The sequence below is a fragment of the Poecilia latipinna genome, unplaced genomic scaffold (assembly GCF_001443285.1).
Source record: "Poecilia latipinna isolate Pla-1442-1.1 unplaced genomic scaffold, P_latipinna-1.0 Scaffold1365, whole genome shotgun sequence".
Taxonomy (NCBI): Eukaryota; Metazoa; Chordata; class Actinopteri; order Cyprinodontiformes; family Poeciliidae; genus Poecilia; species Poecilia latipinna.
This window is the reverse complement of record NW_015113981.1, coordinates 153339-176939: the sequence shown is the minus strand read 5'-3', so window position 1 is coordinate 176939 and position 23601 is coordinate 153339. Positions and strand designations below refer to the sequence as shown.

The following is a 23601-nucleotide window of genomic DNA, read 5'->3' as shown; positions in this document are numbered from 1 at the left end:
AACAAAGTAGGTTATGATTCTGTGAAGGTGGATCATAAATGGTTTTCTAAATTTTGAACCCAAAAAAAAAAAAAAAAAAATATGAAAAGAGTGGTAAGCATATGCATTTGGCCCCTTTCGCCCTAATATAAAATCAATTCCAATTAGCTGCCTTCAAAGGTCATGTTATTAGAAAAGTGATCTTGCATCTGAAGGTCTCAGAGTTTCTGTCAGAAAACATTAGTGAAGATCTAGACGGTCAAGAAACAGACTGGACAGGTCAGGGATAAAGATGTGGAGAAACCTACAGCAGGCTTTAAATTAAATGAGTAAAGGTAAAGGTAATTTTATTTATATAGCACATTTTCAGCAACAAGGCAATACAAATGAGTATCTCCAAACTTGTGTGCCAAAATGTGGCAGACCAGAGCAAGGAAAAAAATAATTAGAATGATTTTCTTCATTCAAGAGGTCTGTGATACCACTGGATGAGCTGCAGAGATCCACAGCTCAGTGAGCAAAATGCTAACACTCTGGACCCACCATGAAACATGGTGGTGGCAGCATTATGCTGTGGGGATGGTTTGCTGCAGAGAATCTGAATGGACAAGAAGATAGATGGGAAGAAAATGGAAATCTTCGGGGCAAATTGGAGGCCCTGCAGGAGGTTCATTCTCTCTTCATACATACCCCCCCAAATAAGCTGCAGGAAAATATTTACCCGATGGGGGCTGAATAGATGCTAACGGCACAATCTTCCGATTATTTGTAAGGATGTCATAAAATCCTGCTTCCTTTTTCAACTAAATCACAACAGCACAGCTTCCTGTTTGTCAAACACCTTAAAAATCCCATCAAAACATACTGAGATTTGTGGCTGTTAAGACAAATGTCAAAAGGTTCAAGAGGTTCTAATACTTTTGCAACGCATTTGATTAAATCAATGGAAAACTTTTTTTTTTTTAAAAAAAAGGACAACTTAAACATGACCATACACCACTCTCTAAAAACACTTGTCTCAAAAGACATATGCTTCCTCAAGAATATTTTAGGGATACTTGAGTGAATCGTGCCTCTGGCGTGGGACCATTCCAGAAGAAGGAACAAAAGTCAGACGGCTTTTTCTGGCTCCATACAAAGGAGCACTGCTTACATAAATTGCCCACACACTGAGGATAAATAAGCCTGCCTGGCTTAATATTACCAGCCCCCTCTTGGTTCAGCTCGAGACTGTATGCTAGAATCATCCGAGTTATCCATCTTCTCTACTTCACTTCTTTATTCACTCCACTTACTCCGTCTTATTAGGACGCAGCAGGCAGACTAATGCACGTCTTCTAGTAGACCTCTGATAGCTTCTAAGCGCAAAGGTTTATTTTTATCAGAGTGGAAAACTCCGTGCAAGAACTCTGCAATGCCGGGAGGATTAATTAAAACATGGAACACAAGACTGGCGCTCATATATGTGCAGAGCAGTGAAAGAGATCGGCGGACAAAACAGAAAGATAGTGCCGACGAAAGCACTGACACGGCAAAAGGAGATTGAGGAACTGTCTGACAAAGAAGTGATCAAAAAAGGCTGCTGGGAACTGGTGTTTTTCTTGGTCAGGCATGACACCGTGGTCTGTCTGCAGACCTCGTCACGGTGGCTCATGTGATGCAAACACATTTTGATATGTGTGTGTGTGTGTGTGTGTGTGTTTGGCGATGCTGGCAGCTCTGTGGGTCATTGACCCAGAACGAGGAGCAATCATTTTCCATGCCTGTTTATAGTGTAAACATTCTACACACAGGTTATTCCATGTCAGCCTTTGTAATTCCTCTCAGTTCCTAAAGCATATTCCTACAGGACAAAATGTGATCCCTCATTAGTTCAGTCAAAACTTTTTTTTTTTTTTTTTCAGGACTTCTGCAATGCTAGCAGCTCAGGTGAGAGAATCTGCTGACAGGGCAACTATTGGTTAAGATCCCAAAAGATGAAATGCGGTTAAATCAAAAATACTTTTGTTTATTTTCCTCAAGGAAATTAACTTAAATTAAATTGCTGGTGGACGGGGTGATGGATGGAGTTAAATTCAAGATAATTCTGGAAGAAAACCTCTTAGATCGGTTGTAAAAAAAAAAAAAAAATGGACGTTGGGAGAGAAAGCTGGTAGAGAAATACACCAGAAGACTTTTATGACATAGATATGTCCTTCTTTGTCACATAAAATCTATCCAAGATTCGTGATTGCAAATGTGGAAAATTTCAAGATAGTAATACCAAGGCGCTGCCTGGTAAAGCAAAGCACGTCCAGCAACAGAAACAGTAAAGTTCAGAGTTTAGATCTGTTCAGCCAAAAGTAATTAAAACCGACAGTTTCTGTGACTTATATAATACAGCTGCAGTTAGAAAGAGGAGTGAGTTAAAAAAAAAAAGAGTTAGGAGTCTTTATACGAATACTTGAACATACCCAGTGTGTCTGCTTCATTTGTCGGGTCGCAGTATTTGAGCTGGGTCTGACTTCCTCTCAACAGTTAAGACGGAAACACCCGCACTCTAAAAGGCGTGCAAAAATGTAGAGTTGGTTCAGTAAGACACTTCAAAATAAGATAACTTAAAAGAAACAACAGTGGGAATGAAGGGGAAGAAAAACTACAATTAGTCTCGTCGAGGATAAGCTGAAGCTGTAGTGGATTTTTCAGAGATTTTCCTGCGCGAAGGAAGAGTCTGGAAAAATGGGACAACTGTTCCCTCGCACGACAAGACGCTTTCTACCGCGTTGTGTAAATCTGTGTGTGCGTGTCGTTCCGAGTGAGCGAATGCCTTCATAGTTGCAGACTCTGCCGGCAGAGTTTATCAATGAAATGAGTCCGGCCGGCTACAAAGCCCTTTCTTTTTCTGTTTTCATAACACGGCCATTAGCAGCACGGGTCAGCTGATTGAGTCAGACAACAAGACCCGCAAGGAACCTCCCTAATAACTAAACCAGCACGATGTGTTAGTGTCAGGCGTGGCGCTGTTGAAGGTGCAACTTCAACAGGCGATGCATGTACGGTGAAACATGCTGCACCTGCAGGACCAATTAGATCCTAAAACTGAAGGATCGAGCTTTCAGAAACAACATCTACTAGTCATCTTATTTTCATCTAGTTATTCGATGGTGTCTTAAAGGAAGAAAAAAAAAATATTCTATTCATTTAAGCAGACTCAGTCGGAGTGTAAAGAGCATATTTAACAAAAAAGAAGAGAAGTTGTTACAAATGAAATGAAAGGGACTGCAGATAATTCATTAAATAAGTATGTACATGCCTTAAGCTCCAAGATTAGCACCCTATGAAAAGGAACCTAGAGCCTCAGATAAGGGCAATGGTTTGTATAAAAAATATCCCTTTTGGAAGAATTTGCATGACTAAAGCAAAAACTAGAAATTGTCTTAATGGACCACTCAAAAGTACAAATGTGTGGCGTTGTATCTGTATGGAGACTGTGCGTCAAAAGCACTGTATGGACAGTGAGGTAACAGTGTAAATCAATCACAAAACTGCAAACACACACTCGCAGAAAACTGCTCTCTCTACTTGAAGGTGCCCAGGAACTTGCTCCCCTTAAATCAACTTAGCTGCAAGTAAATTAATGAGTTCTATAGAAGGATATCAATTCTACACTTGCCTTCTTAGTAACTTGGTTGAGACACAGCATTTTTTTTAAGGTTTGATTGCATTCGAGAGAGGCTAGAGTAAATACTAAGGTATCTTCTTCATAAAGAGATACATATGAGACTACCATACTAGTGGGATCGCAGGGAGATCGTCGTGTAGTGGATCAGTTGCCATGATAACAATTGTGTGGGAGCGCCGCACCACGATGAAGACTGGGGGTTTGAGATCTGGCAGTGAGGTGCGTCCATGATCACTCAAGGCCGGAGTTGGAGCCATCTCCCCAGCCTCGTGTTTCCTGGAGACCGCGTCACCTCACGTCCTCTTCCGGGAAACCTCCGCGTCCTGGCATTCGACGGCGGACAGAGCTATGAGCATCTGGGCGGCATAGTAGGTGGCCATGATGATGGCTCGGGAGTGGGGCACGGGGAAGCAGAACTTGTTGACGGCGATGGTGAGGTCGGAGACCATGAAGAGCATGGCGCCCAGGCAGGCCGACAGCTTGGTCCAGGTCCAGAGGTCGTTGGTGAGCTGCAGGCCCGCGATGGCTCTCCAACCCATGAAGCCAATCAGAGCGATGTAGACGGCCACCAGGTAGGTGAAGGGTCCGGACAGGTAGGGGTACAGCAGGAGGTAGCACAGGGCGGACACCGCAGTGATCACCAGGCCAGCGCGCACGTTTATTGGCTTCATCCCAAAGGCGGATGAATAAAGGATGTGGGTGATGGCGAACATGAGAAGACCTGCAAGAAGAAGAAGCACTTTCAACAGGATAGAAAATTGCAGTTTTGATTGACTCAGAAACAGTCTGAGCAGAAATGGCTGGGGGGCGGGAGGTTGTGTGCTTTTTACAAACACTATATTTTATAAAATGTTGCTGTTGAAATCCATATGTGATCACACAGTTTTGACTTCATTGCCAGTGTATATTTGCTACAAAAAAAAAAATCACAGCTGGATTGTATCCTTTAATCATGCAATTGAATGACTCACTTTACTGGGTACACAGGAAAATGTAATAAATAAACCCAGATGTAGTGACTTTTTTCTTTTTGATTGGTAACCAAACAGAAAATTTGAACTTGGCCAGATTCTGAAATGTATGGATGCTTTAATTTCTTTCACTTCTCCATTAACGCTGAGTTGATTACTTGTGGGCTGGAAACAAAAGTGGACCACCACCACTCACTAACACTGCTAGATCTCGGTAGAAATATTTTGCTGTTCCCAATGTGGCTTATTTTTCCTCCTAGCAATCCTTAAAGCAGTTTCCACGACTTGTACTGTCAAACTGAGATTTTAATCGTCAAGACAAAAATGCGGCAAACCTGTAAGACCAGCCGTACGGTTGTAGGTATGTGTGTCTGTTAATATTGCAGACAACCTTCATTTTCAGTGTCACGAGTCCGGGTCTTCTTATATACACTCATTATCTCGCTTAACTTGTTTTTCTACTGGACTTGGGTCTGATGACTGTGATCTGTATCTCAACTGGTCAAAGCACATATTTCCAGTAAAGGTTCCAATGGAGTTTAGCCAAGTCCAAACATCTTAATGTTTGTGATGATGGGCTAATTTTGAAACTGGTTTTCATATATATGTAGACATATAGTCTTGTTGACGCCAAGATCTCACATTTTCAGGAGGTTTTCCAAAAGTGATTTTTTTCCTTTTTTTACAAAAAGTTTTCAAACATTTCACAGAGCACTAGTTAGCTGCCGGGCAAGGAATCATGTTTGCTTTGCCACCGTATCATCTCTGTTAAAAATATACGACAACTATTCTCCTCACCATGGACAAAGTATCCCTGCTCCTGCCAGATGAGAAAGGCATCACCCAGAGCTGAAAAGATGAGACCAGCCAGAATCTTGCGGGCGCTGGAGTGAGCACCGAGGAAGCTGAATCCGTGAGCCAGCAGAAACACCCACAGGCAGAAGATGGGCAGACATTTGATGAGGGCACTGAACCAGGAAGGGCTCGAGGTGGGCAGCCACAGGACGAAGTAAACACAGGTTGCCTTGAAGAACGGCACCAGTTTGGGGCCTTCGCTCTTCACCTGGAAGGAGATTTAGCATTTAATTATAACAGAAGGTATTCTAGTGGTTAAAACAGTCCTGTGTTTTTGAGTGTGACGTATAGAAATTTAACATTTTTTGTCAATTTTTTTTTTCTTAAAAGTATCATGGGTTGGGTTGAAAGTGCTTAAGTCATGTTTGGTTTTCATATAATTCATACTAGACATGCACATGTCTTGTTGCTTGTCCTAAGAGCTAAAGGGGAAATGCAAACCTAAAGGGGAAATCCAAAAGTCTACAGCCACATGCCATTGACTCTTAGTAACCTTTTCTCTTTTTATTTTTTGCCAGACAAGATTTTCTATCTTCTCCTTTTATCACTAAAGTTCTTAAGAAATATATTCAGTCTCATGTTCCAGTTCCCCAATGCATTATCAGTCAGATTCTTTTTCCGGTTAAAGGAAAAAAAGGCCCAGCAGGATTAAAAAGCGCAGACCATAGAATGTTCTGGGAATTATTCTCAAGCCAGAGCAGCAGACAAACACAAAGTGGAAAAGTCGTGTTGAGAGGAAAAGGAATTAAGTGAGGGTTCATTGAAGCAGAAGTAAGGAGGATAAAAGTGGGGCAAAAAAAAAAACAGATAGGAAAGAAGGGAGAACAGTGCTTGTGAAAAATGAATGACAAGTGGCAGGGCAAAAGATGTTGATTTGTAAAAGGAAAACTGCAAGAGTTCAAATAAAGGTGAAGGAAAAGAAAGACAAAAGAAGGACCGGGAAGCTTAAAGGTCTTTCGGGGTAGGAGTACAATATGTGAGGAAGGTTTATCGGTTTTTAAATGGCAGCTGGGGGAAATAGGAGGTGAAGACGGGAACAGAAGGTGAGAGAGAATGAGGGGTTACTGTCGGTCATACAGCCCACTCTCCCGGAGGAAAGAGAAGACATAGATTGCACAACACCTCAAATACAAGAGTGAACTAAATTACACTACAGGATAGGGTACAATGTATGAGATCGCCCTGGTGTGTCAGATATATCCAGCAGCCAGCAGGAAAACAACAGGGAGCAGACACGCACTGCAACATGTCCACAAACATGCTAGAGCAAAATTAGAGAAACCAGCATAAAGCTGACACTTTAATTAAGAAGAAAAACAAGGAAGAATACATGTTATATATAAATTTATACAAAAAAAATCCACAATCTATTTAGAGTTTTAGTTCAAAACTAACTTATTACTTCAGCTTCTTTGTAGCAAAAGAAGGACAAGGAAGCTTAAAGGTTCCACGGGCACCAGCCTTTCTATATGTTTAACCTCAGGTGGTAAAATATGCTGCTACACCAGCCAGGTCTGCAACCTGTGGCTCCTACAAATAAATTATACAGTCATGTCAATATGGAACAAACACTCAAAGGGAGATTGGTGATAGCTAATTAAATCCATGCCATGAAGAATCAGGGCAGTTCCGAAGACAAAAACAGTAAGGTGTACCTAATAAAGTGGCAACAGGCTTTTTATCTCTCTGGACTATGAAGGGTGAATGATCATATCTAGGATTTCTTGTTCTTATTTTAAATAAGTACAATTCTCTGCTGAAACCAGTTATTTAATTATGCTGAAATGCACATTAAATAGTTTTTATTATGAACAATGATATTTGAAGAATTGTCAATCTAGATTAAATATCTATCTTTTTTAATTTGTTTTTTTGTTGTTGTTTTTTTTTTTTACTTCAAATTTACAGAATCAGTCAAGTTGCAATGTTGCAGACAGAAGAACCCTGGAACTTCACTTGTGTATATATTTGATATATTTTTTTTCAGATTCCTGGAAAAGCAGTGATATCTGCTTTCCCAGCTATCACTGCAGACATTTAGCAATAGTCACAGGAGCTAAGTCACATCTCAGCGTTATAAACTTTGCCGTACTGCGCGTGAGAGTCCATGTTGTGGCTACCGAGGCCAAAAGGGGGCCGAACGGAAACATAAACAGAGCCAGTAGTACCAGACTAGCCAACATCACCGCCATGTTTATCATGTGTCTGCACAGCAAAACCACAACATTTTCATGTTGCACTGTTTTGTTTGTTTGTTTGTTCTGCTTGAGATAAAATACGAATGTATGTGTTTGGTGTTAAAAGGGTGAAAATATAGTTAAGAGAGGTTAAGATATTTAAGAAAAAAAAAATATAAAAACTTCAAAAACATTGCTTTTTTTTATTTTTACTTTTTAAGAGAAAATGAATGGTAATTTGGATTTAACTGTAATATTAAGTGATGAATGTGAATATCTGAGGTAAACTGAAAAATTACTGCTTGCTAAAAATACAAGCAGTATTTTATATATTTATATTATTTCTCTCGGGACTGATCTCGCTTTTCTGTTCAGAGATTTCGCTTAATACTGTTGATATTTTTGATACCGTCTCAACGTGTATAACTTAAAGTTCATTGAGACACAAAGTTTGTCTATCTATAGTTTTGCTTTCCATGAGACGTGTGTTTGTCTGTGCGAACCCTGCAGACGGAGAGGTGTTAGTGACAACAGTTAGTCCTGTGAGACGGCCGGCTGTCATCTGCCTTAATTTAGAGGCGAGCAAAATGTATATTTTTACTACTGTGCAGACGTTTGATTAATGACGCGACAAAATAAAGTTTGTTACTGTAGAAAGGCTGCTTTGACACATACAGCTCCATCCACATTATTAGAACCAGTGGAAAATATGTTTTAAACAAAAAAAAAAAAAATCTTAAAATAATTTAAATCAAAGTTTAGTGCGATTCATTTAAAACCACTAAAAATGCATCTGTTACATTTATTTAACAGGAATTTTAAGACGTGCAGCACTGATGCGCCTATTAAGATGCACATGCATAGTGATTGTGTTAAAAGTTATGTATTTTTACATGACGAGATTATATTAACTGCAAGAAAAGCTTAATTTATTTTAAAGCCTGTTATATGTAATTACCAGGGATGTCAATCAATTTTAATCTGCATGGCAAACGCCCGTCTCCCTGTTGACTGTTGAACCATAACACTGTTAATGATTGGCTTGACAGTTACAAGAAAGTCATGGGATATTTTTGGTGGAGTGATCAATCAGATGGAACGTCCGCGCAAAGTAAAAATATCCAATAACTGAGATCCATATTCTCTTTTTTCTTGATATATCTTCCAGACATGTGCAGGTTGTATTTCTAAGGCTACATGAAGCAACAAAGATGCAGGTTACAGGTTAAGAAAAAAAACAACAAAAAAACAAACACTACACAGAAAACTTAAGCACACTAATGAAAGTTGTTGACAAACTGTTATGTCCATGAGTAACTTCTCTGAGGTTGTGATGTAGCCTGGAAGATTTAATCCAGGAAGAAACAAGCAGCTACCATAGAAGCCAACACAAACTAGACGCTCTGAAGTGCCAAATGAGATCCATCCAGGATGGCATCTACCCAACCACTGTGGGTGTGTAACATGATACACAGAAATATTTAAAGACACTCAGACACTCAATCTGGAAGAGGGCAAGTGTAATACAAGTAAGAACCTAGCAGGCACAGCTGGCATTTTAATCATACGACAATGCTCATTTTCAGAAAGACCATTTTAATGTAACAAGCACTTATTACTTTTATGTTAAAGGTGTCTAGAAAATCACCTAATTAGATCAAACGGATAACGATGGTCCTACAAAAAAAAAAAAAAAAAAAAAAAAAAAATTCTTGGTGACAGAGGTGGAAATATTTTTGTGAAACTGGGTTTGATTTGATGCAGTCTGCAGAAGGACAAAAACTTGATGACTTCCCTTAAGAGCACACAACAGTTGGTTTGGCAGATGGTGCCGAGCATGGCAGTGTTTATCAAAACCTAGTTTAGAGACAGAAATAAAAACAAGGGCAAACATGTAGGCTCTTTTGCACACAGATGATACAAATGATGGCATTTATGTGGCAATAAACACCTTCATATGTTTCATTTGACTTTGATACTTTTCTTTTTTAAGAGCTTAACAGATGAAAGTTTTGCAAAAGTTCCCCTTGGAGTTTTTCCCCAATTTGCTGCAACCACAAACTTGAATGTATATACTGTTAGGGTTTTATGTGATTTAGATCAAATAAAGCAATATATATGTATGAAGTTGCCCTGCGACAGACTGGCGACCTGTCCAGGGTGACCCCCGCCTCTCGCCCGGAACGTTAGCTGGAGATAGGCACCAGCAACCCTCCCGACCCCACTAAGGGACAAGAGTGTAAAGAAAATGGATGGATATGTATGAAATAAGAGAAAGATAACTCGGAGGATTTTTTTTTGGCAGAGTCTATATTTCTTAGAAATAAAAATATAGACTCTGACATGTCTAAATAAAAACTATAACACATAATGGCCCACGGAGGTGAGTTAGCACATAATCCTGTTGTATTTGTGAAAACCTCGGATGTCTTTAGGAGAACACTGAGTGAAGAAATGATCATGAAGACAAAGGAACACAACGTAACATAAATTTGTGGAGACGTTTAAAGGTAACCTGAAGGCATTGTGGTCAAAGGGGACAAGATTTAAATTTTAAAAAAGAAATATCAGTAGGGGTAGGAAATGTTAGACTTGAGAAAATGGATGGAGCAACAGTACAGTGTAATCCTAAAAGAAAACCTGGCTTAAGCTGCATATGACTTGGGACTATGGCGGAAATTCACCGTACAACACAATGACTATAAATATACAACTGAAACAGGATGGTTTACATCAAAGCTTATTATGTTAGAATAGTGCATTCCCAGGCCTGACCTTCATCCAGTGCGAAGATTTGAAAATGATTTTCAGAGGCACTCTTGAACAGTTCTGGGAAAATCCGTCTCTAGATGTTCGATGCTTCCCCAGAGTACTGAATGCCAGGCATTTAGTATTTTCTTTTCTTTTCTTTTTTTTTGTAAACAAGAAAACAACAAAAACAATTTATCATTATCCTTCCACATCAAAATGATACACTACTTAGAGTATTTGAAATTAATACAAGGTTAAAAGGATAAAAAAAATAGTACTCTTAAGTCATGTAAAGTTTTTACTAGTAGTTGCAAAGTCCTCAAATTTTACATAATGTTTCCCTTTAAAAGCTGGAGGACTGCACAGTTTCAAAGGGTTTTCATGGAACTGCAGTTCCTAGTTTTCATGGGGAAAACTGCCGACCTGCACAGCATCCGTATCACTCAGGCAACTAGTGTGTATGGCAGACATTCCTCAACACAGGCTCCCCTCACACATCGGGGTTTACCACAGGCCAAGACACCCCACACCATTCTTCAAGGCCCCTCCACACGGGGTGACATTTCATAGAGGCTCTTTCAAAGTAAGGAGAGGCTGGGTTCGCGTAAGTTATTCATGAGCGTCTCGTTGTTGTTTATTTGTCAAAAATAAAACGATTTCCCGGGTTATGTCGCCACGGAGGAGTCGACGTTTAGCTGTGCTAAAGCAAAGGGGATGGAAGGAAAGCCATATGCGGGCTCTGCTTGGCGCATGCGTTTACTGAGGGATACTGGAAAGAAAATAAGGCAAAGAAAGGCTCGACTGAGTCACATAATGAAGGCCTTTTTTTTTTTCTTTTTTTTTTTTTTTTAGTCGGAGGTACATTCTGAAATATGAGCAATCGTCTCAAAACTGACAGAGCCGCTGTAGCGCCAAATGACAAATGAAAGAGATGCGATGAAAAAACAAAGTTTCCGCATTGTGTTCCTGGAACACATGCAGGAACTACATTTCTATTATTATTATTAGCGATTAAATAATCATCCAGAAAACATGCGCTGACTTCCCCCAAACTACAACGTGCGCTGAATGTGCCTGAAACAGAGTATGTTACACTGTGGAAAATAAACTGACGCCGCTTTTCTTATCGGTACGTGACTGTTTAAAACGCCGGTTTTGACGCTGATACTCACCACCGTTACCGGAGACACCATTTCTCCCCTGAAGCTGGCGTGTCGATTGAAAGACAAAAACAGTTTAAATATATCTAAACCGCTTTTTAATTCGCTTGGATCTCCTTGTTTGCGCAGCACTGTCAGAGGGATGCCGATTGTTTTTGTCCTCGATCCTGTGGGCGGTCCAACGTCCCGGAAGGAGGGAACAGAAGCACGTTAACGTGGGCAGGCCTACCAATTTGACCAATAGGAGCAGAGAGTGGTGGTAAAATGGGCGGGCCCAGTCGTTAGAGACGTCCTGATAGGAGGAGTCAGAGCGGTGTTTACATATTGAAGCAGATGGCCTTTATTTACATTTTCAGAAATGGAGCTTTTCGGCATCAGGGGCTGAGCTTATAGTCGATTTTGTAACACAATCCTTAGCTATGCTGGGCTAAATCGGATTAATGGACAAACCCGTAAATTACTTAGAAAATCTATCTATCTATCTATCTATCTATCTATCTATCTATCTATCTATCTATCTATCTATCTATCTATAATGACAATGCCACTAATCACTTAGAGTATGTTTCTAACGGCTTTGCTCAACAACAAGCATTAATTTTTGCTTCTTCCTTTATTTTTTTTACATAAACTTAAGATCAGTCATATTTGAAGTCACCATTTTGCATCTCGTCACAGATTTTCATTGGGATTTAGGTCTGGACTTTAACAAGGCAATTTTTAACATGAATATGGTTTCACCTAGAGATAATTACACTATTGCTCCAGCTGTGTGTTTAGGGTTATTTTCCTGCTGAAACGTGAACCTTCTACCCATGTTCAGGTCAAAGCCATGACACACTATCATAGTGCCATCCCTATGTTTCACAGAGAGGATGTTATCCATTACACGTAGACCAGAAAGTATTTTTTTGTTGTTGTTGTTTTGTTTTATGTACATGAACCACCTTCTTCCACAATGCTTTCCCTCATGACTTATGGCGTGATAAAAGCTCCATTTTGAATGGGATTCTTTCAATAGTTTAACATTGTTGTTAATCTGCCACAAAGGCCAGATTTATGTACTGCATTACTAATAATCTCTCAACAGGTCCTTCCACACAAGTTGTGGATCTCTGCAGCTCCTCCAGAGTTAACATGTACCTCTTGACTGCGTCTCTGGCTTATGCTCTTCCTCAGCCTGTCACTCATAATAAGGCTGCACCCAGAACTAACTTCTGTATGTATTTCATTATGCATGTTTAACAAAAAAATATAACCGAAGGAGGCACAGATCCTGTTCTTCCAAACATTTTCTTCCTCAACATTTGGTTTCGGCACAAAATTGCAAACATATTCAAGAAGACTGATTAGAAACAACTCCATTTCAGGTCAGTATCTGTCTCCTGAACCATTACCCCATCATACCCCTGCAGTTGACCGTAAGTGACCCCCCCACCACCACACAGCTTTAAACTTTCCCACAGCTAAATCCATGACCTGTCTGTTGTTCCCTCTGTCTTCATGATCCTGTTTGCATACTAAAGTTCTCTAACTAACTTAAGAAATATTTACAGAACAACTGTATTTAGACCAAGAAAAAAGGATGTGAGTGGAGGGGGTGCCAGGCTTATTTTATGGCATCCTGACAGTGATATTATTATTATTATTATTATTATTATTATTATTATTATTATTATTATTATTATTATTATTATTATTAATAATAATAAATATACGCCTTACTTCCCTTGTCTTTTGCAAAGTCACAAAGTGTTCCACAAAAAGATTAATGGAGAAAAGATTATCAGCAAAGAGACTGTATCTGACTTCCGGGGTCAGAGGTGAAGATAAAATGGGCCCTGTAATGGAACTAAATCCAATCTCCCTTTGCCTCAAACTGTTACCTAAATACCAACAGGAAGCTATCTGTGAATCTTTCATGTTAGGAGAAGTTGATAAGTCTGAAATTTATTTAGGAGTAAGGCTGTTGCTGAACTGAAACAAGTGAAGACCACAGCGAATTAACTTTGTGTTACCAGTTACAAAAGCAAAGCTTAAGTGTGCGCATAAATGTAAGTGTTTTTAGTCAATGCCTTGAGCTGCTTACAGGTTTATAAACAGATTAATCTGAAATGTGATTATTGGAAGAATAAAGAAGCAAAACTCATTTCAGATCCACAAATCAGCTTTTTATTTATTTATTTATTCCCTCTATCTTTGATTTATTTATCATTTATTTTTGACAGACAGTCCTGGGCTTGGCATCCATTGACATAGAAATGGAAACAATTTGATAAAGTTAAGCCATATAAGGAGATTAAAGAGAGAAAAGGTATTTGGAAGTTAAAACCTCAAAGGTATTACACTTTGCCCTGCAGAGAAGAGAGAAATTGCATCTTTTCCATCAGAAAACAGGTTTTATGGCAAACTCTGCCCCCTGAAGTCAGATACACATTACTGCTCAGAAACCTTCAGCAACAAAAGACAAATAAAAATAATTTGACCTTTCTTTTTTCTTCACATTTTGTACATTATAAGTTACAAAAAAATAATAATAAAAGGCCACACATTTTAATGTACTTTAATGTAATTGTGTGTAATAAAAATGTAGAAATGTAAACTACTTAAAACTTTAAACTGATTTATAAATACTGTTACATATATTCTATTGCAGTTTCCCTCACAAGAGTATTGATGCTCCGTGAACTTTTCTTTTTGTTGATTTACAATCACAAACTTCAGTCCAAACACACAAATACAGTGTATTGCCTAAATAATAGGCAATGTGCTGTTGGGTACATTCTAGTAAAGTTTTTCCAAAATAAAGCGGTTTGTGAAAGTATTCATATTCTTTGAATATTTTCTAATTTGCCACTTTACAATTACAAATGCCAATCTATTTTAATGGGATTTTCTGTCATAAATCAACTCAAAATAATGTAGCACATAGCGAAAAATAAACTTGGTTTTATTTATTTTTACAAATAAAAATTGAATGAACATGTGAAATTTATTTGTATTTACCCCCCTTGAATGTGGGGGCTAAATACCCCACATCAGCATTTAAATGACTAATGCTGATTATTTGAAGTATTTTTTTTTATTTGCAATTTTGTTTACGCTGTAATATATTATTTGTAAATTATTTATTATAAACGCTTAAAAGAATTAAAAACATATTCCAAATTACATCTAACAAAAAATATTTTGCAAAAATACATTGCCCTACAGAACTATTATCCTTCTCTTCTATCTTTTTGTCATTTTACAACCACAAGATTCCTTCTATTTTATCAGCATTTTGACATAAAAATACAACACAATTTTAAGTATTTCTGGTTTGTAATGTTATAAAACTTGTAATATTCCATAATTTAAATACAATGTTTAAAATGTTAAAAAATCAGAAACAAATGGGTAATGTGGAGGAGAAGAAAGAATATAAACTGCTTACTTAAAAATCGATTTTATACACTCCAGAAATACTCTTAGATATCGTTTAGGAAAAACTACATTCCGCTGCGTTTTGGTATAGGAGTGACTTCTTAACTGCTATATAAATGTAGAGATTAGTGGAGAGTAAATAATTTTATGTTCTTTCATAAGGCTACACAAGTTACAACTGGTAGACGAAGTAAAAGGTTTATCCATGCAATGAAATTTCCAGAGCTTTCGAGATGGTCCAAGAAGTGGCGACATCAAGTGGTTCTTTACTGTAAAAAAAATGTTTTCGGAAGGATATTACGTATGAGACCGTATGACGAATAGGAGAAGTTTTGTCAAACGTAAAATACGGAGGGAGCACTTCAAATGGATTGGATTCACTTTGAAGCCGTACGCAACAGCACTACCGACATTACTATACTATATATACCATCAACAAACTAAATTAAAAATAAATTCCACAGCTTTTCGTTTAATTAAAAAAAAATCCTCGTTTTGTACCTATTATTCATCCAAGAACGGTCGATTATAGTACATGTGCACACTTACAGTCAAGATAGATCCCCCCCCCTACTTCCGTCCGTTGGTTTACATCGAGACGATATGATTCTACACACACTCTCTGATCATAAGCAAAAGCGGAAGTATGTTGAGTGAACTATGTCACTTCCGCACATTCCGCTTTGGCCGTTTAATTTTGTCGTTCTTACTCACTGTTTGGCTTTAAATCGTCTCAGAATTAAAAATTATACATTTTTTTTATCTATGTGGTTTTAGTGTAATTTGGTCAGACACGTATTTTGATGGATGTCGCGTTTTTTTCGTTCGTACAAAGAGGAAGTTGGTCCTCCTGGAATCTCAGTTAGCTGACGTTAACAGCTGTGGAGCCCCGGTTAGCTAAATGCGCTAGCGTATGCTATCTTAAAAAGTGATTAAGTAAATGTAGTCTGCACCGTTAAGATAAGGGTTTGGGTCCCCGTATCGTTGGTTCAACAACGTACGGTCTTCTTTGTGTAGCTGTCAAGATAAACGTGGTTTGATAGTGTGAGTGTCTAAATCCTAAACGTGAACCACGATTCTGGTTTCTGTGGGTTGCTTGATTCGCTTCAGGCTGACGTATGTCATCATCTACTGCCAACATGATGGACTTTGATAATATATTGGACATCGCTTCGCAAAACCAGGGTCTCAGCAGTGTACAAGTAAGTTAAAGATGATGATTACTTGTACCCATGTTCGTAAGTGGGAATCATTGTTACAATTCAGTGCGTTCCATCCGTGTCAGTGAAGGTTCTATAGTACAGCTGGTTGCTAAACTTACAATAGCATGACCCTGCATGGCTTCTGCCTCAAATACGTTATTCCATTTGGTTATATATATACCTCGTTAGTTTTCTGGTTTTAAAAACACATCGAAAACTTTGAAATTAGTTTATTTAAAAATAGCATATTTACTTTAACAATTCAATGAAGTTTTATGTTCAGCAGCTGATCTTATGTCTCATCCTTGTCTTTCTTTGTGCAGAAGAGATACAGTCTTCAAGCGGGACCACCCAAAAAGGACCCAAAGTCTAAAGGTGTAAACCCTGCTGCTGTGCAGGCACTTCTAAAAAAGCGGCAAAATGACACAAAACGGAAAGGTATCTATGACATTAAGTCAGTTTACACAGTAATACTCAAATTAGAGGTGTACAGCTCTTTCTGCTGGAGATTGAATTGTGCCAGTTTTCTCTAGTTTTGCCTCTGATCGGTAGGTCATATTCCAAACTTTCACAATTTTGCTATTTAGTACATGTGTTGATGTAGTTTTGACTTTGATAAAGATCTGATCAATTTTAGCATGGTTGCATTTGAAGGTAAACTTTTTATTTTCCTATTTTCTGTTGGATTCGAGGCTACCATCGCTAACAAAGAAACTGGAACAGATTTCTTACTTGATTTCTAACTCAGTCTTTCAGATTAAAAGGCCAGACCTCTAAAATTGGATATTTGTCTCAGTCAGGAAAAGCCCTATTGGTACAATTTTGACTGAAATATGTACGGATACAATCTATTTTCTTCTTCTTCTTTTCAGAATTGGAAAGTAAGAAACAAAAAGAGCAGCTATTGGCGAAGAGGGTTGAGTTGAAGTCGGATCGTAAAGCACGAGCTATGGCATCCAGAACCAAGGACAATTTCAAAGGCTACAACGGCATTCCATTGGTAGAGACTCCGAAAAGGAGGGGCTCCAAAGGAGATAAGCGGGAAGATCATCCAGATGACCCTGAAAGATTTAGGAATAACGCAATCGACACACTAGACGATGAAGATAATTACGAGTATGAGCAGACCGATTCAGAGGGAGAGCCGGAACCAGAGATGATGAGGCCACAGAAGACTATGAGTGTCAGTGGGCCAAGTAAATCAGTTTCTAAAAAAATTTCTGGCCCACCCAAACCTCCTCCCCCTGCCATGAACTTTGCTGATTTACTCAGATTGGCGGAAAAGAAGCAATTTGAGCCGGTTGAGCTAAAACCCAAGGTGAAAAAGGAAGAAAGGCTTCGCACAGCCGAAGAGATACGTGAACTGGAGATGGAGCGCAAGGCTAAGAGACCTGACAAAAGCAGGGACTCAAAGGTAGACGGTGGAAGAGAGGGACGGTCTTTGTCCACTTCTAGTTCAGTTAGAAAAAGCACTACAGAGAAAGAACCAAAACACAACAAACCGCAAAGGAACTCTACAGAAAAGCCAAGTCTGCCCGGTAGATCAGGAAATAAGGTTCAATCAGCTGGAACAAGTGACAGAGGTCTCTCCTTTTCCAAACCCTCTGTAAGTGACAAAGAGAGGAACCGAGAGAAGACGCCTCACAGTGATAGAGAACGATCCAAGATGGGCATCTCTGCTTCATCAGTTGCTACAGTTAGTAAAAACCCTTCAAAAGCCCACTCATCTCAGGTCTCAGCCAAACATGTAAGCTCCAGGATGGCACTTACCCAAAAACCCAGCACCTCAAGTGACCTTAGCTCAAGAAAAGACAGTTTGTCATTGCATCAAAAAGGAGCTTCATGTATTCAAGGGAACAGGCATTCTAGTGGAGTTGGAGCTGGCCAGAGGTCTCAACATGCAACCTCACAGCAGACGAGACCCATTCAAGGCAGTTCATTAAAGCAGGGATCTATAGCTGGAGAGATGAAATCCAACAGAGGAGACCCACAAAGGTCTGGAAATAATCCTCTGGTGAGGTCAAACGGTAATTCACTGAGGCCGTCTTTGGGCGGTCCTTCTAAGGCAGGGAACCAGTGTCAGGGGAGGCCTATGGGCATACCACAAAATAAACCTGGTGGTGCACCACAGAGTAGGCCAGGTCACAGTGGACCTGAAAGAGGTGGATCCCGACCTCCAGGACCTTTTAGACCTGGTAGTGGAGGACAGGTATCAGGGCGGCCAAACAGTAACCTCGGGTCAGGGCCGGGCAGACCTAAGTGCACTGTCGTGTCGGAGACCATCTCGTCCAAGAATGTGGGTGGACCTAGGCCAGGGGTCTCCCCTCGGCCAGGCATGCAACAGAGACCTGGGGTGATGCCAGGGATGAGACCCGGGATGATGCCAGGGATGAGACCCGGGATGATGCCAGGGATGAGACCCGGGATGATGCCAGGGATGAGACCCGGGATGAGACCCGGGATGATGCCGGGAATCAGACCTGGGATGATGCCGGGAATCAGACCTGGGATTCCACCCAGACCTATGATGAACAGACCACCAGGTGAAAACCAGGAAATGCATGATGTTATTAGTGAAGACTTGTATATGGTTTATTCAAATTTTAAAAGCTTTAATGAAAATGCAAAATCATTACTGGTAAATGTATTACCTGAAGCTGGTTAAAGTTTGGTCTTGTTCTTGCTAAGGGACCTTTGCTTTCTGCAGTCCATAAATACGAACTTACCAATTTCTCATTTTTTTAAAATCACTGTTTTCTAAATTGTCTTTAAATTTACGAAATTTGCCTTTAATATCCAATTAGTCTTTAAATACGCAAATGATTACTGGGATTTAACCAGACTGTGATAAGTGTGTTGTTAACACATCTGCCAAGATGTTTAAAACGTTTCAATGTCAGCAGTCTTTGAATAGTTTAATCTTTTCTTTTGACCATCAAAATAATCAAATCACATCTCAAGTCTCTAAGAACAAGATCTGTTGCCAACAATTTAAGTATTTCCTTTCCAGGAACCATGCTACCACCCATCACAATTGCATACAAGAGGAAGTATGAGGATGAGGAGGAAGAGTATGACCCTGAAATGGACGACTTCATTGATGATGGAGGTGAAGAACAAGACGAAATCTCCAGGCACATTAAGGAGATCTTTGGCTATGACCGAAACAGGTGAGTGTTCTCTTCATGGTGTCTGGTGTTAATGGGGTATTGTGACAAATGAGTTTGCACTTGGTATTCACTCACATACAGTAAGGATTTAGATCTCTGAAGAAAGTCCAGTCACAGTAATACAAATAACCTGCTGTTACATGGCCACCGCCCTTGGAGCTTGTTATTCTACCTTCTGCACTGGTTTCGGACAAGGTAGTATTGTGGTATGAGAGTCCAGAAAGATATGAGTATTGTTTGTTTCTCACTCGAGGGGGCATCGTAATTAATGTGACTATAATTGAAAAGTGAATGACAGTACTTCAGGCCAAACAGTGAATCTCACAGATTCATTAAACACAATATTTCACACTTTGAATTCTTGGTTTTGATAAATATGACTTGTACTTAATCTGAAAATGTCACTATTTCATTGGACTAATTAAAAAGTAGTTGCTAGAAAAACTGGTAGTGGCTCACTCACTCACACTGATACGCACCCTTCTATGGACTGGCAGAAAAATAGCTCATTAAAATATTGAGCAGATGTGGAAGATCTGCCTGAAAACAAAAAGAAAATCACGGAGCATCTTTTTTTACAGTTGATATTTTTTTTATATTTTTTTTTATTTACACAATTTTCCATCTACAAATACATATTCAATATAGATTTATTTTCTATGTTAAAGCAATTGATTTGTCAAAATATCAATTTACTGCTACTTTGTCGGGGTTTTTTCTCTCAGGTACAAAGATGAAAGTGACTATGCTCTTAAGTTTATGGAGAGCAGCTGGAAAGACCTGCAGAAAGAAGAAGCCAGGAGGTATCAAAATAGACATTTTTGTCATTTTTCTCTCCTGATTAAAAGTAATTGTCACCGGTAACATAAATTTTCATACTCTTACCTTTTGCCTTACTTTAGTCTAAGAATGGCTGTGCAAGAGGACCTGGAGGAAGAGCGGCGAGAGGAAGAAGAGCTGAGAAGAAAAAAGACCAAGAGGAAAAAAATCAACTGAAACTCCATTCCTGTTTTGATAAATAATCCTTTGTCCTCTGAATGCTGGCACGGTGGCTTGGCGATCCTACAGCATCAAGCCCACATTTGACCGTGTGTTGTGATGGAGAAAGTCATTTGTTGTGAAAGATTATCTATCAAAAGATGATATGCAAAACCCATTGGAAGCATTTAGAAAGTAATGAGAATTTCTCAAGTCCATATTTATTTGCTCTACAAAGTTCTGGATTTACAATCTGGGAAGAATTGAACTTTTAAACATGAATCTGTTTTTCTCATCTCAGCAATAACAGGGACAGTTCTCAACATATTTTCTGTTACTTTTTTCAGCTAATTATTTGAACATATTGTTAGTTATTGTGCAGAAAACATTACCAATTCATATGTTGTGTAAAATATTTTGACAGTAATAATTGCATAAAGGCTTTTATTTAACAGTACTGTATGATGTCATTTTTTTCTCGGATTAAGATTATTTTGGTAAATTTATATATGGAGAGGTTTGGTCCCATTTTTCTTTGCTTAAAACTAGTGGTTTTGTCTGTCTTAAAATGAGTATAATATTTTACTAATTATGTGCTGCTTTTTAAGATAGTCCTTGCTGTGTAGTGGATACAATTTTATTGCTGATCAAATTCTTTCAAAAAAGTTTTTCAGCTCCCTAGAATATTATCGGTTCTACCCACAATGAACATCTTGCACAATCCAATGACTTCTCCAAGGACAAACTACTTTAAAACATTAGATATCATTATGTGCAGCTTTCTTAACTGGATCCAGTAGACAGGTGAAGAGGCATTTTTATCAAGAAACACTCAAATTTTAACTACATTTAGTCTAATAATTGTAAATGCCTAAAATATGAAGGAAAACTTTCATAAAAATCTTTAAGATCAAAGTATAAAGCATTCTTTTGAGAGGTTTCAAAATGGCTGGCTAAGTTAGTACTATGAAGATGAAAGGATACTAGATGAAAAACCATTGGTCTGAGCTTCAATAATGTTTATAATGTGAAATGTGGACTGGTATAGTTCAGTGTAAAATTGTCTGACAATTTAATCGTTAAATGACAAATATCCAATTTTACCATAAAGTATGAAAATAAAGGCATTTCCTTTTAGGGTTTTCATTTTTACCTAAATGTCATTAATTAAAATCCTAGCTATTAAAATTTAGCTATTAGGATTGGTGTTTTCTATTCTTAATTGTAATGCTACTTACGTATAGTAGGGATGTTTTTATGACTATGACTGCTTATTTTGACTCCTGGTTATATATGACAATGCCTTGCCATATTTTTGGTGTAGGGGATTTTTCAAAGAGGGCGGGGCTTAAGTCGGTAGTGACATCAGTGTCACCTAGCTACGCCTTTGGCTGCTCCTCCAAGTTTGCGGAAGTTTATCAATAGAGCTGGAATTATACAACTGGCAGGAGCATCAAACCTAAAGAATAACTAGTATATTCATATTTCTTTTGGCTAATTTCCGGGTGAACTAGATGGACCTCAAGTCAGAGAAAATACAGCGGATCCTATCAAAGGTTAGTTTGAACAAATGACAACTTTGAAATGTGTTCAGTCTAAACTTTAATTTGTAAAAGCCGGCTAGCTTTGTAGGCTAGTTTCTATTAGCTTCTGTCAGCCTGAGCAAACTGGAAGAACCAGCTTAGTTACTTAAATTCTTGAAAGGAACTTAAATAAGATTACAAAGTGAGAGTGCAATTGTTCTTTTTGAATGAATTTGAAGAATATTAACCCACTGAATTGAGCAACTTAACTAAAACTATTAAAATAAAGTTTATGCTGTTTTTCCTGTCTTACCATTACTGACAATGAGCAAAAAGAAAAATATTAACAGTAAAATGTCTAGAATTTGTGTAGAAAATGATAAATATTTAATTGGCCAATTCTTTCAAGAAACTGACAGTTTCAATAAAAAAAAATCTCTGCTCATTTGTAAAATAACTGAAATTTGTGGCAGAAGTTTTAATAGTGCGTACTCTTTTGAGTTAATTGTACAGATGTGTTAATTATCAGGATTTTAATACCTTAAAGTTTTAACACAAGTTGGAAAATGCTATACAAGATTTTAAAATAATCAAGTGGAGAAATAAAAATAAAAATAAAAACGGCATCATAGTAAAAGTAACACAGGACAATATGCAAGAATAATTATTCATAAGTTTAAAAAAGGGTTATTAAAACGAGTGTAATCCAAAGTTAAAGAAAATACCACATGACTGCAAATCAATGTGGGGGCATCGAATATGGCTCCTCCCAAAAATAATAGATTTTAAAAGATGAAAGTTCATTTGTCAGTCCTTTTTTTTCATTAAGGCTTCCTTATCAATAAAGGTTAGAAAAATATTTTTTCTCCATAACAATCCTTCTCATGTCTGTATCTTCATCCAGATATTTAAATGTCTTGGGTTCATTTTAATCTTTAACATATAATTGATTTTTTTAAAAAAGCTGAATGTACTTAGTTGCCTTTCTCGCTCTAAATCAATTATGACATTGTGCTGATTTGAAATGACTACATTTCAAAAAAACATTTCTTTTTTTTGTCAGCTGTTAAAATCACACTGATGCGACATCAGTTGTGCAACAGAACAGGACATATTACACCATGTCATGATTTATTTAGAGTGACTTGGAAAACGACATCCTTACTGCTGAATGACTTTTGAACGATGAAAGGTCGAGTCATGTATGGGCAATAATGTCTCCTAACCCTGAGTTAAGAATATTGAGTTTGGATGAATTTAGACCTCAGTAAGATACAGATCAGAAACTGAGGATCATTCTTAAAGAGAATCCAGACTTTTATTGTGTAAGTCATAACAAAAAAAAAGAGTTTTGTGCTCACTGAGCACAAAAAAAACACCTTAAAATAAAAAAACTTATCCTTTATAAATCTTATGCATGCTTTTACTAATCGTTTCTTTTTCCCTCTACTAGTACAAATTTGGAGATGTCACAGTTGAGGAACTTCAAAAAATTTATCGCATCTTCCCAGACATGAAGCTGTACACTGGCACGTACAGTAAGTTTTTGTGCTACTTTTGCATTTGTTTGACAAAATACATTCTGGTGAAAATGTATTTACTCCCTAACATATTTCTGCTCATTAAACACATTTTATTATCAGGAATATAGCCTGAGTAAATACAAACAGCAAGCAACGATTTCATTTAATAAGGGAAAACAGATTATCAAATCCAACCATGGCCTATGTAAAAAAGTGATTGACCTC

General features: G+C 38.2%; 3 protein-coding genes across 3 annotated transcripts in view; 2 read left to right on the top strand and 1 right to left on the bottom strand.

Moving 5' to 3' along the window:
* Positions 1-2734: 2734 nt before the first annotated feature.
* On the bottom strand, positions 2735-11744 carry tmem86a (transmembrane protein 86A). The gene is made up of 3 exons (XM_015056206.1): positions 11567-11744; positions 5410-5674; positions 2735-4361 (listed from the first exon to the last, which is right to left on the bottom strand). The coding sequence occupies exons 1-3, from the start codon at positions 11585-11587 to the stop codon at positions 3934-3936; spliced, it is 714 nt and encodes a 237-aa protein (XP_014911692.1). The 5' UTR covers positions 11588-11744; the 3' UTR covers positions 2735-3933.
* A 3875-nt stretch (positions 11745-15619) lies between these two features.
* On the top strand, positions 15620-20784 carry spty2d1 (SPT2 chromatin protein domain containing 1). The gene is made up of 6 exons (XM_015056204.1): positions 15620-16182; positions 16506-16620; positions 17055-18725; positions 19193-19352; positions 20078-20155; positions 20255-20784. Exons 1-6 carry the CDS (start codon positions 16099-16101, stop codon positions 20346-20348), a joined length of 2202 nt encoding a protein of 733 aa, XP_014911690.1. The 5' UTR covers positions 15620-16098; the 3' UTR covers positions 20349-20784.
* Positions 20785-21726: 942 nt separating this feature from the next.
* The window catches only part of uevld (UEV and lactate/malate dehyrogenase domains), a 10015-nt gene continuing 8140 nt past the window's right edge, over positions 21727-23601 (top strand). Inside the window, exons 1-2 of the mRNA XM_015056205.1 lie at positions 21727-21886; positions 23307-23391. Of these exons, the coding sequence (XP_014911691.1) occupies positions 21845-21886; positions 23307-23391 (127 nt within the window). The 5' untranslated portion in view covers positions 21727-21844. The remainder of the gene's footprint in view (positions 21887-23306; positions 23392-23601) is intronic.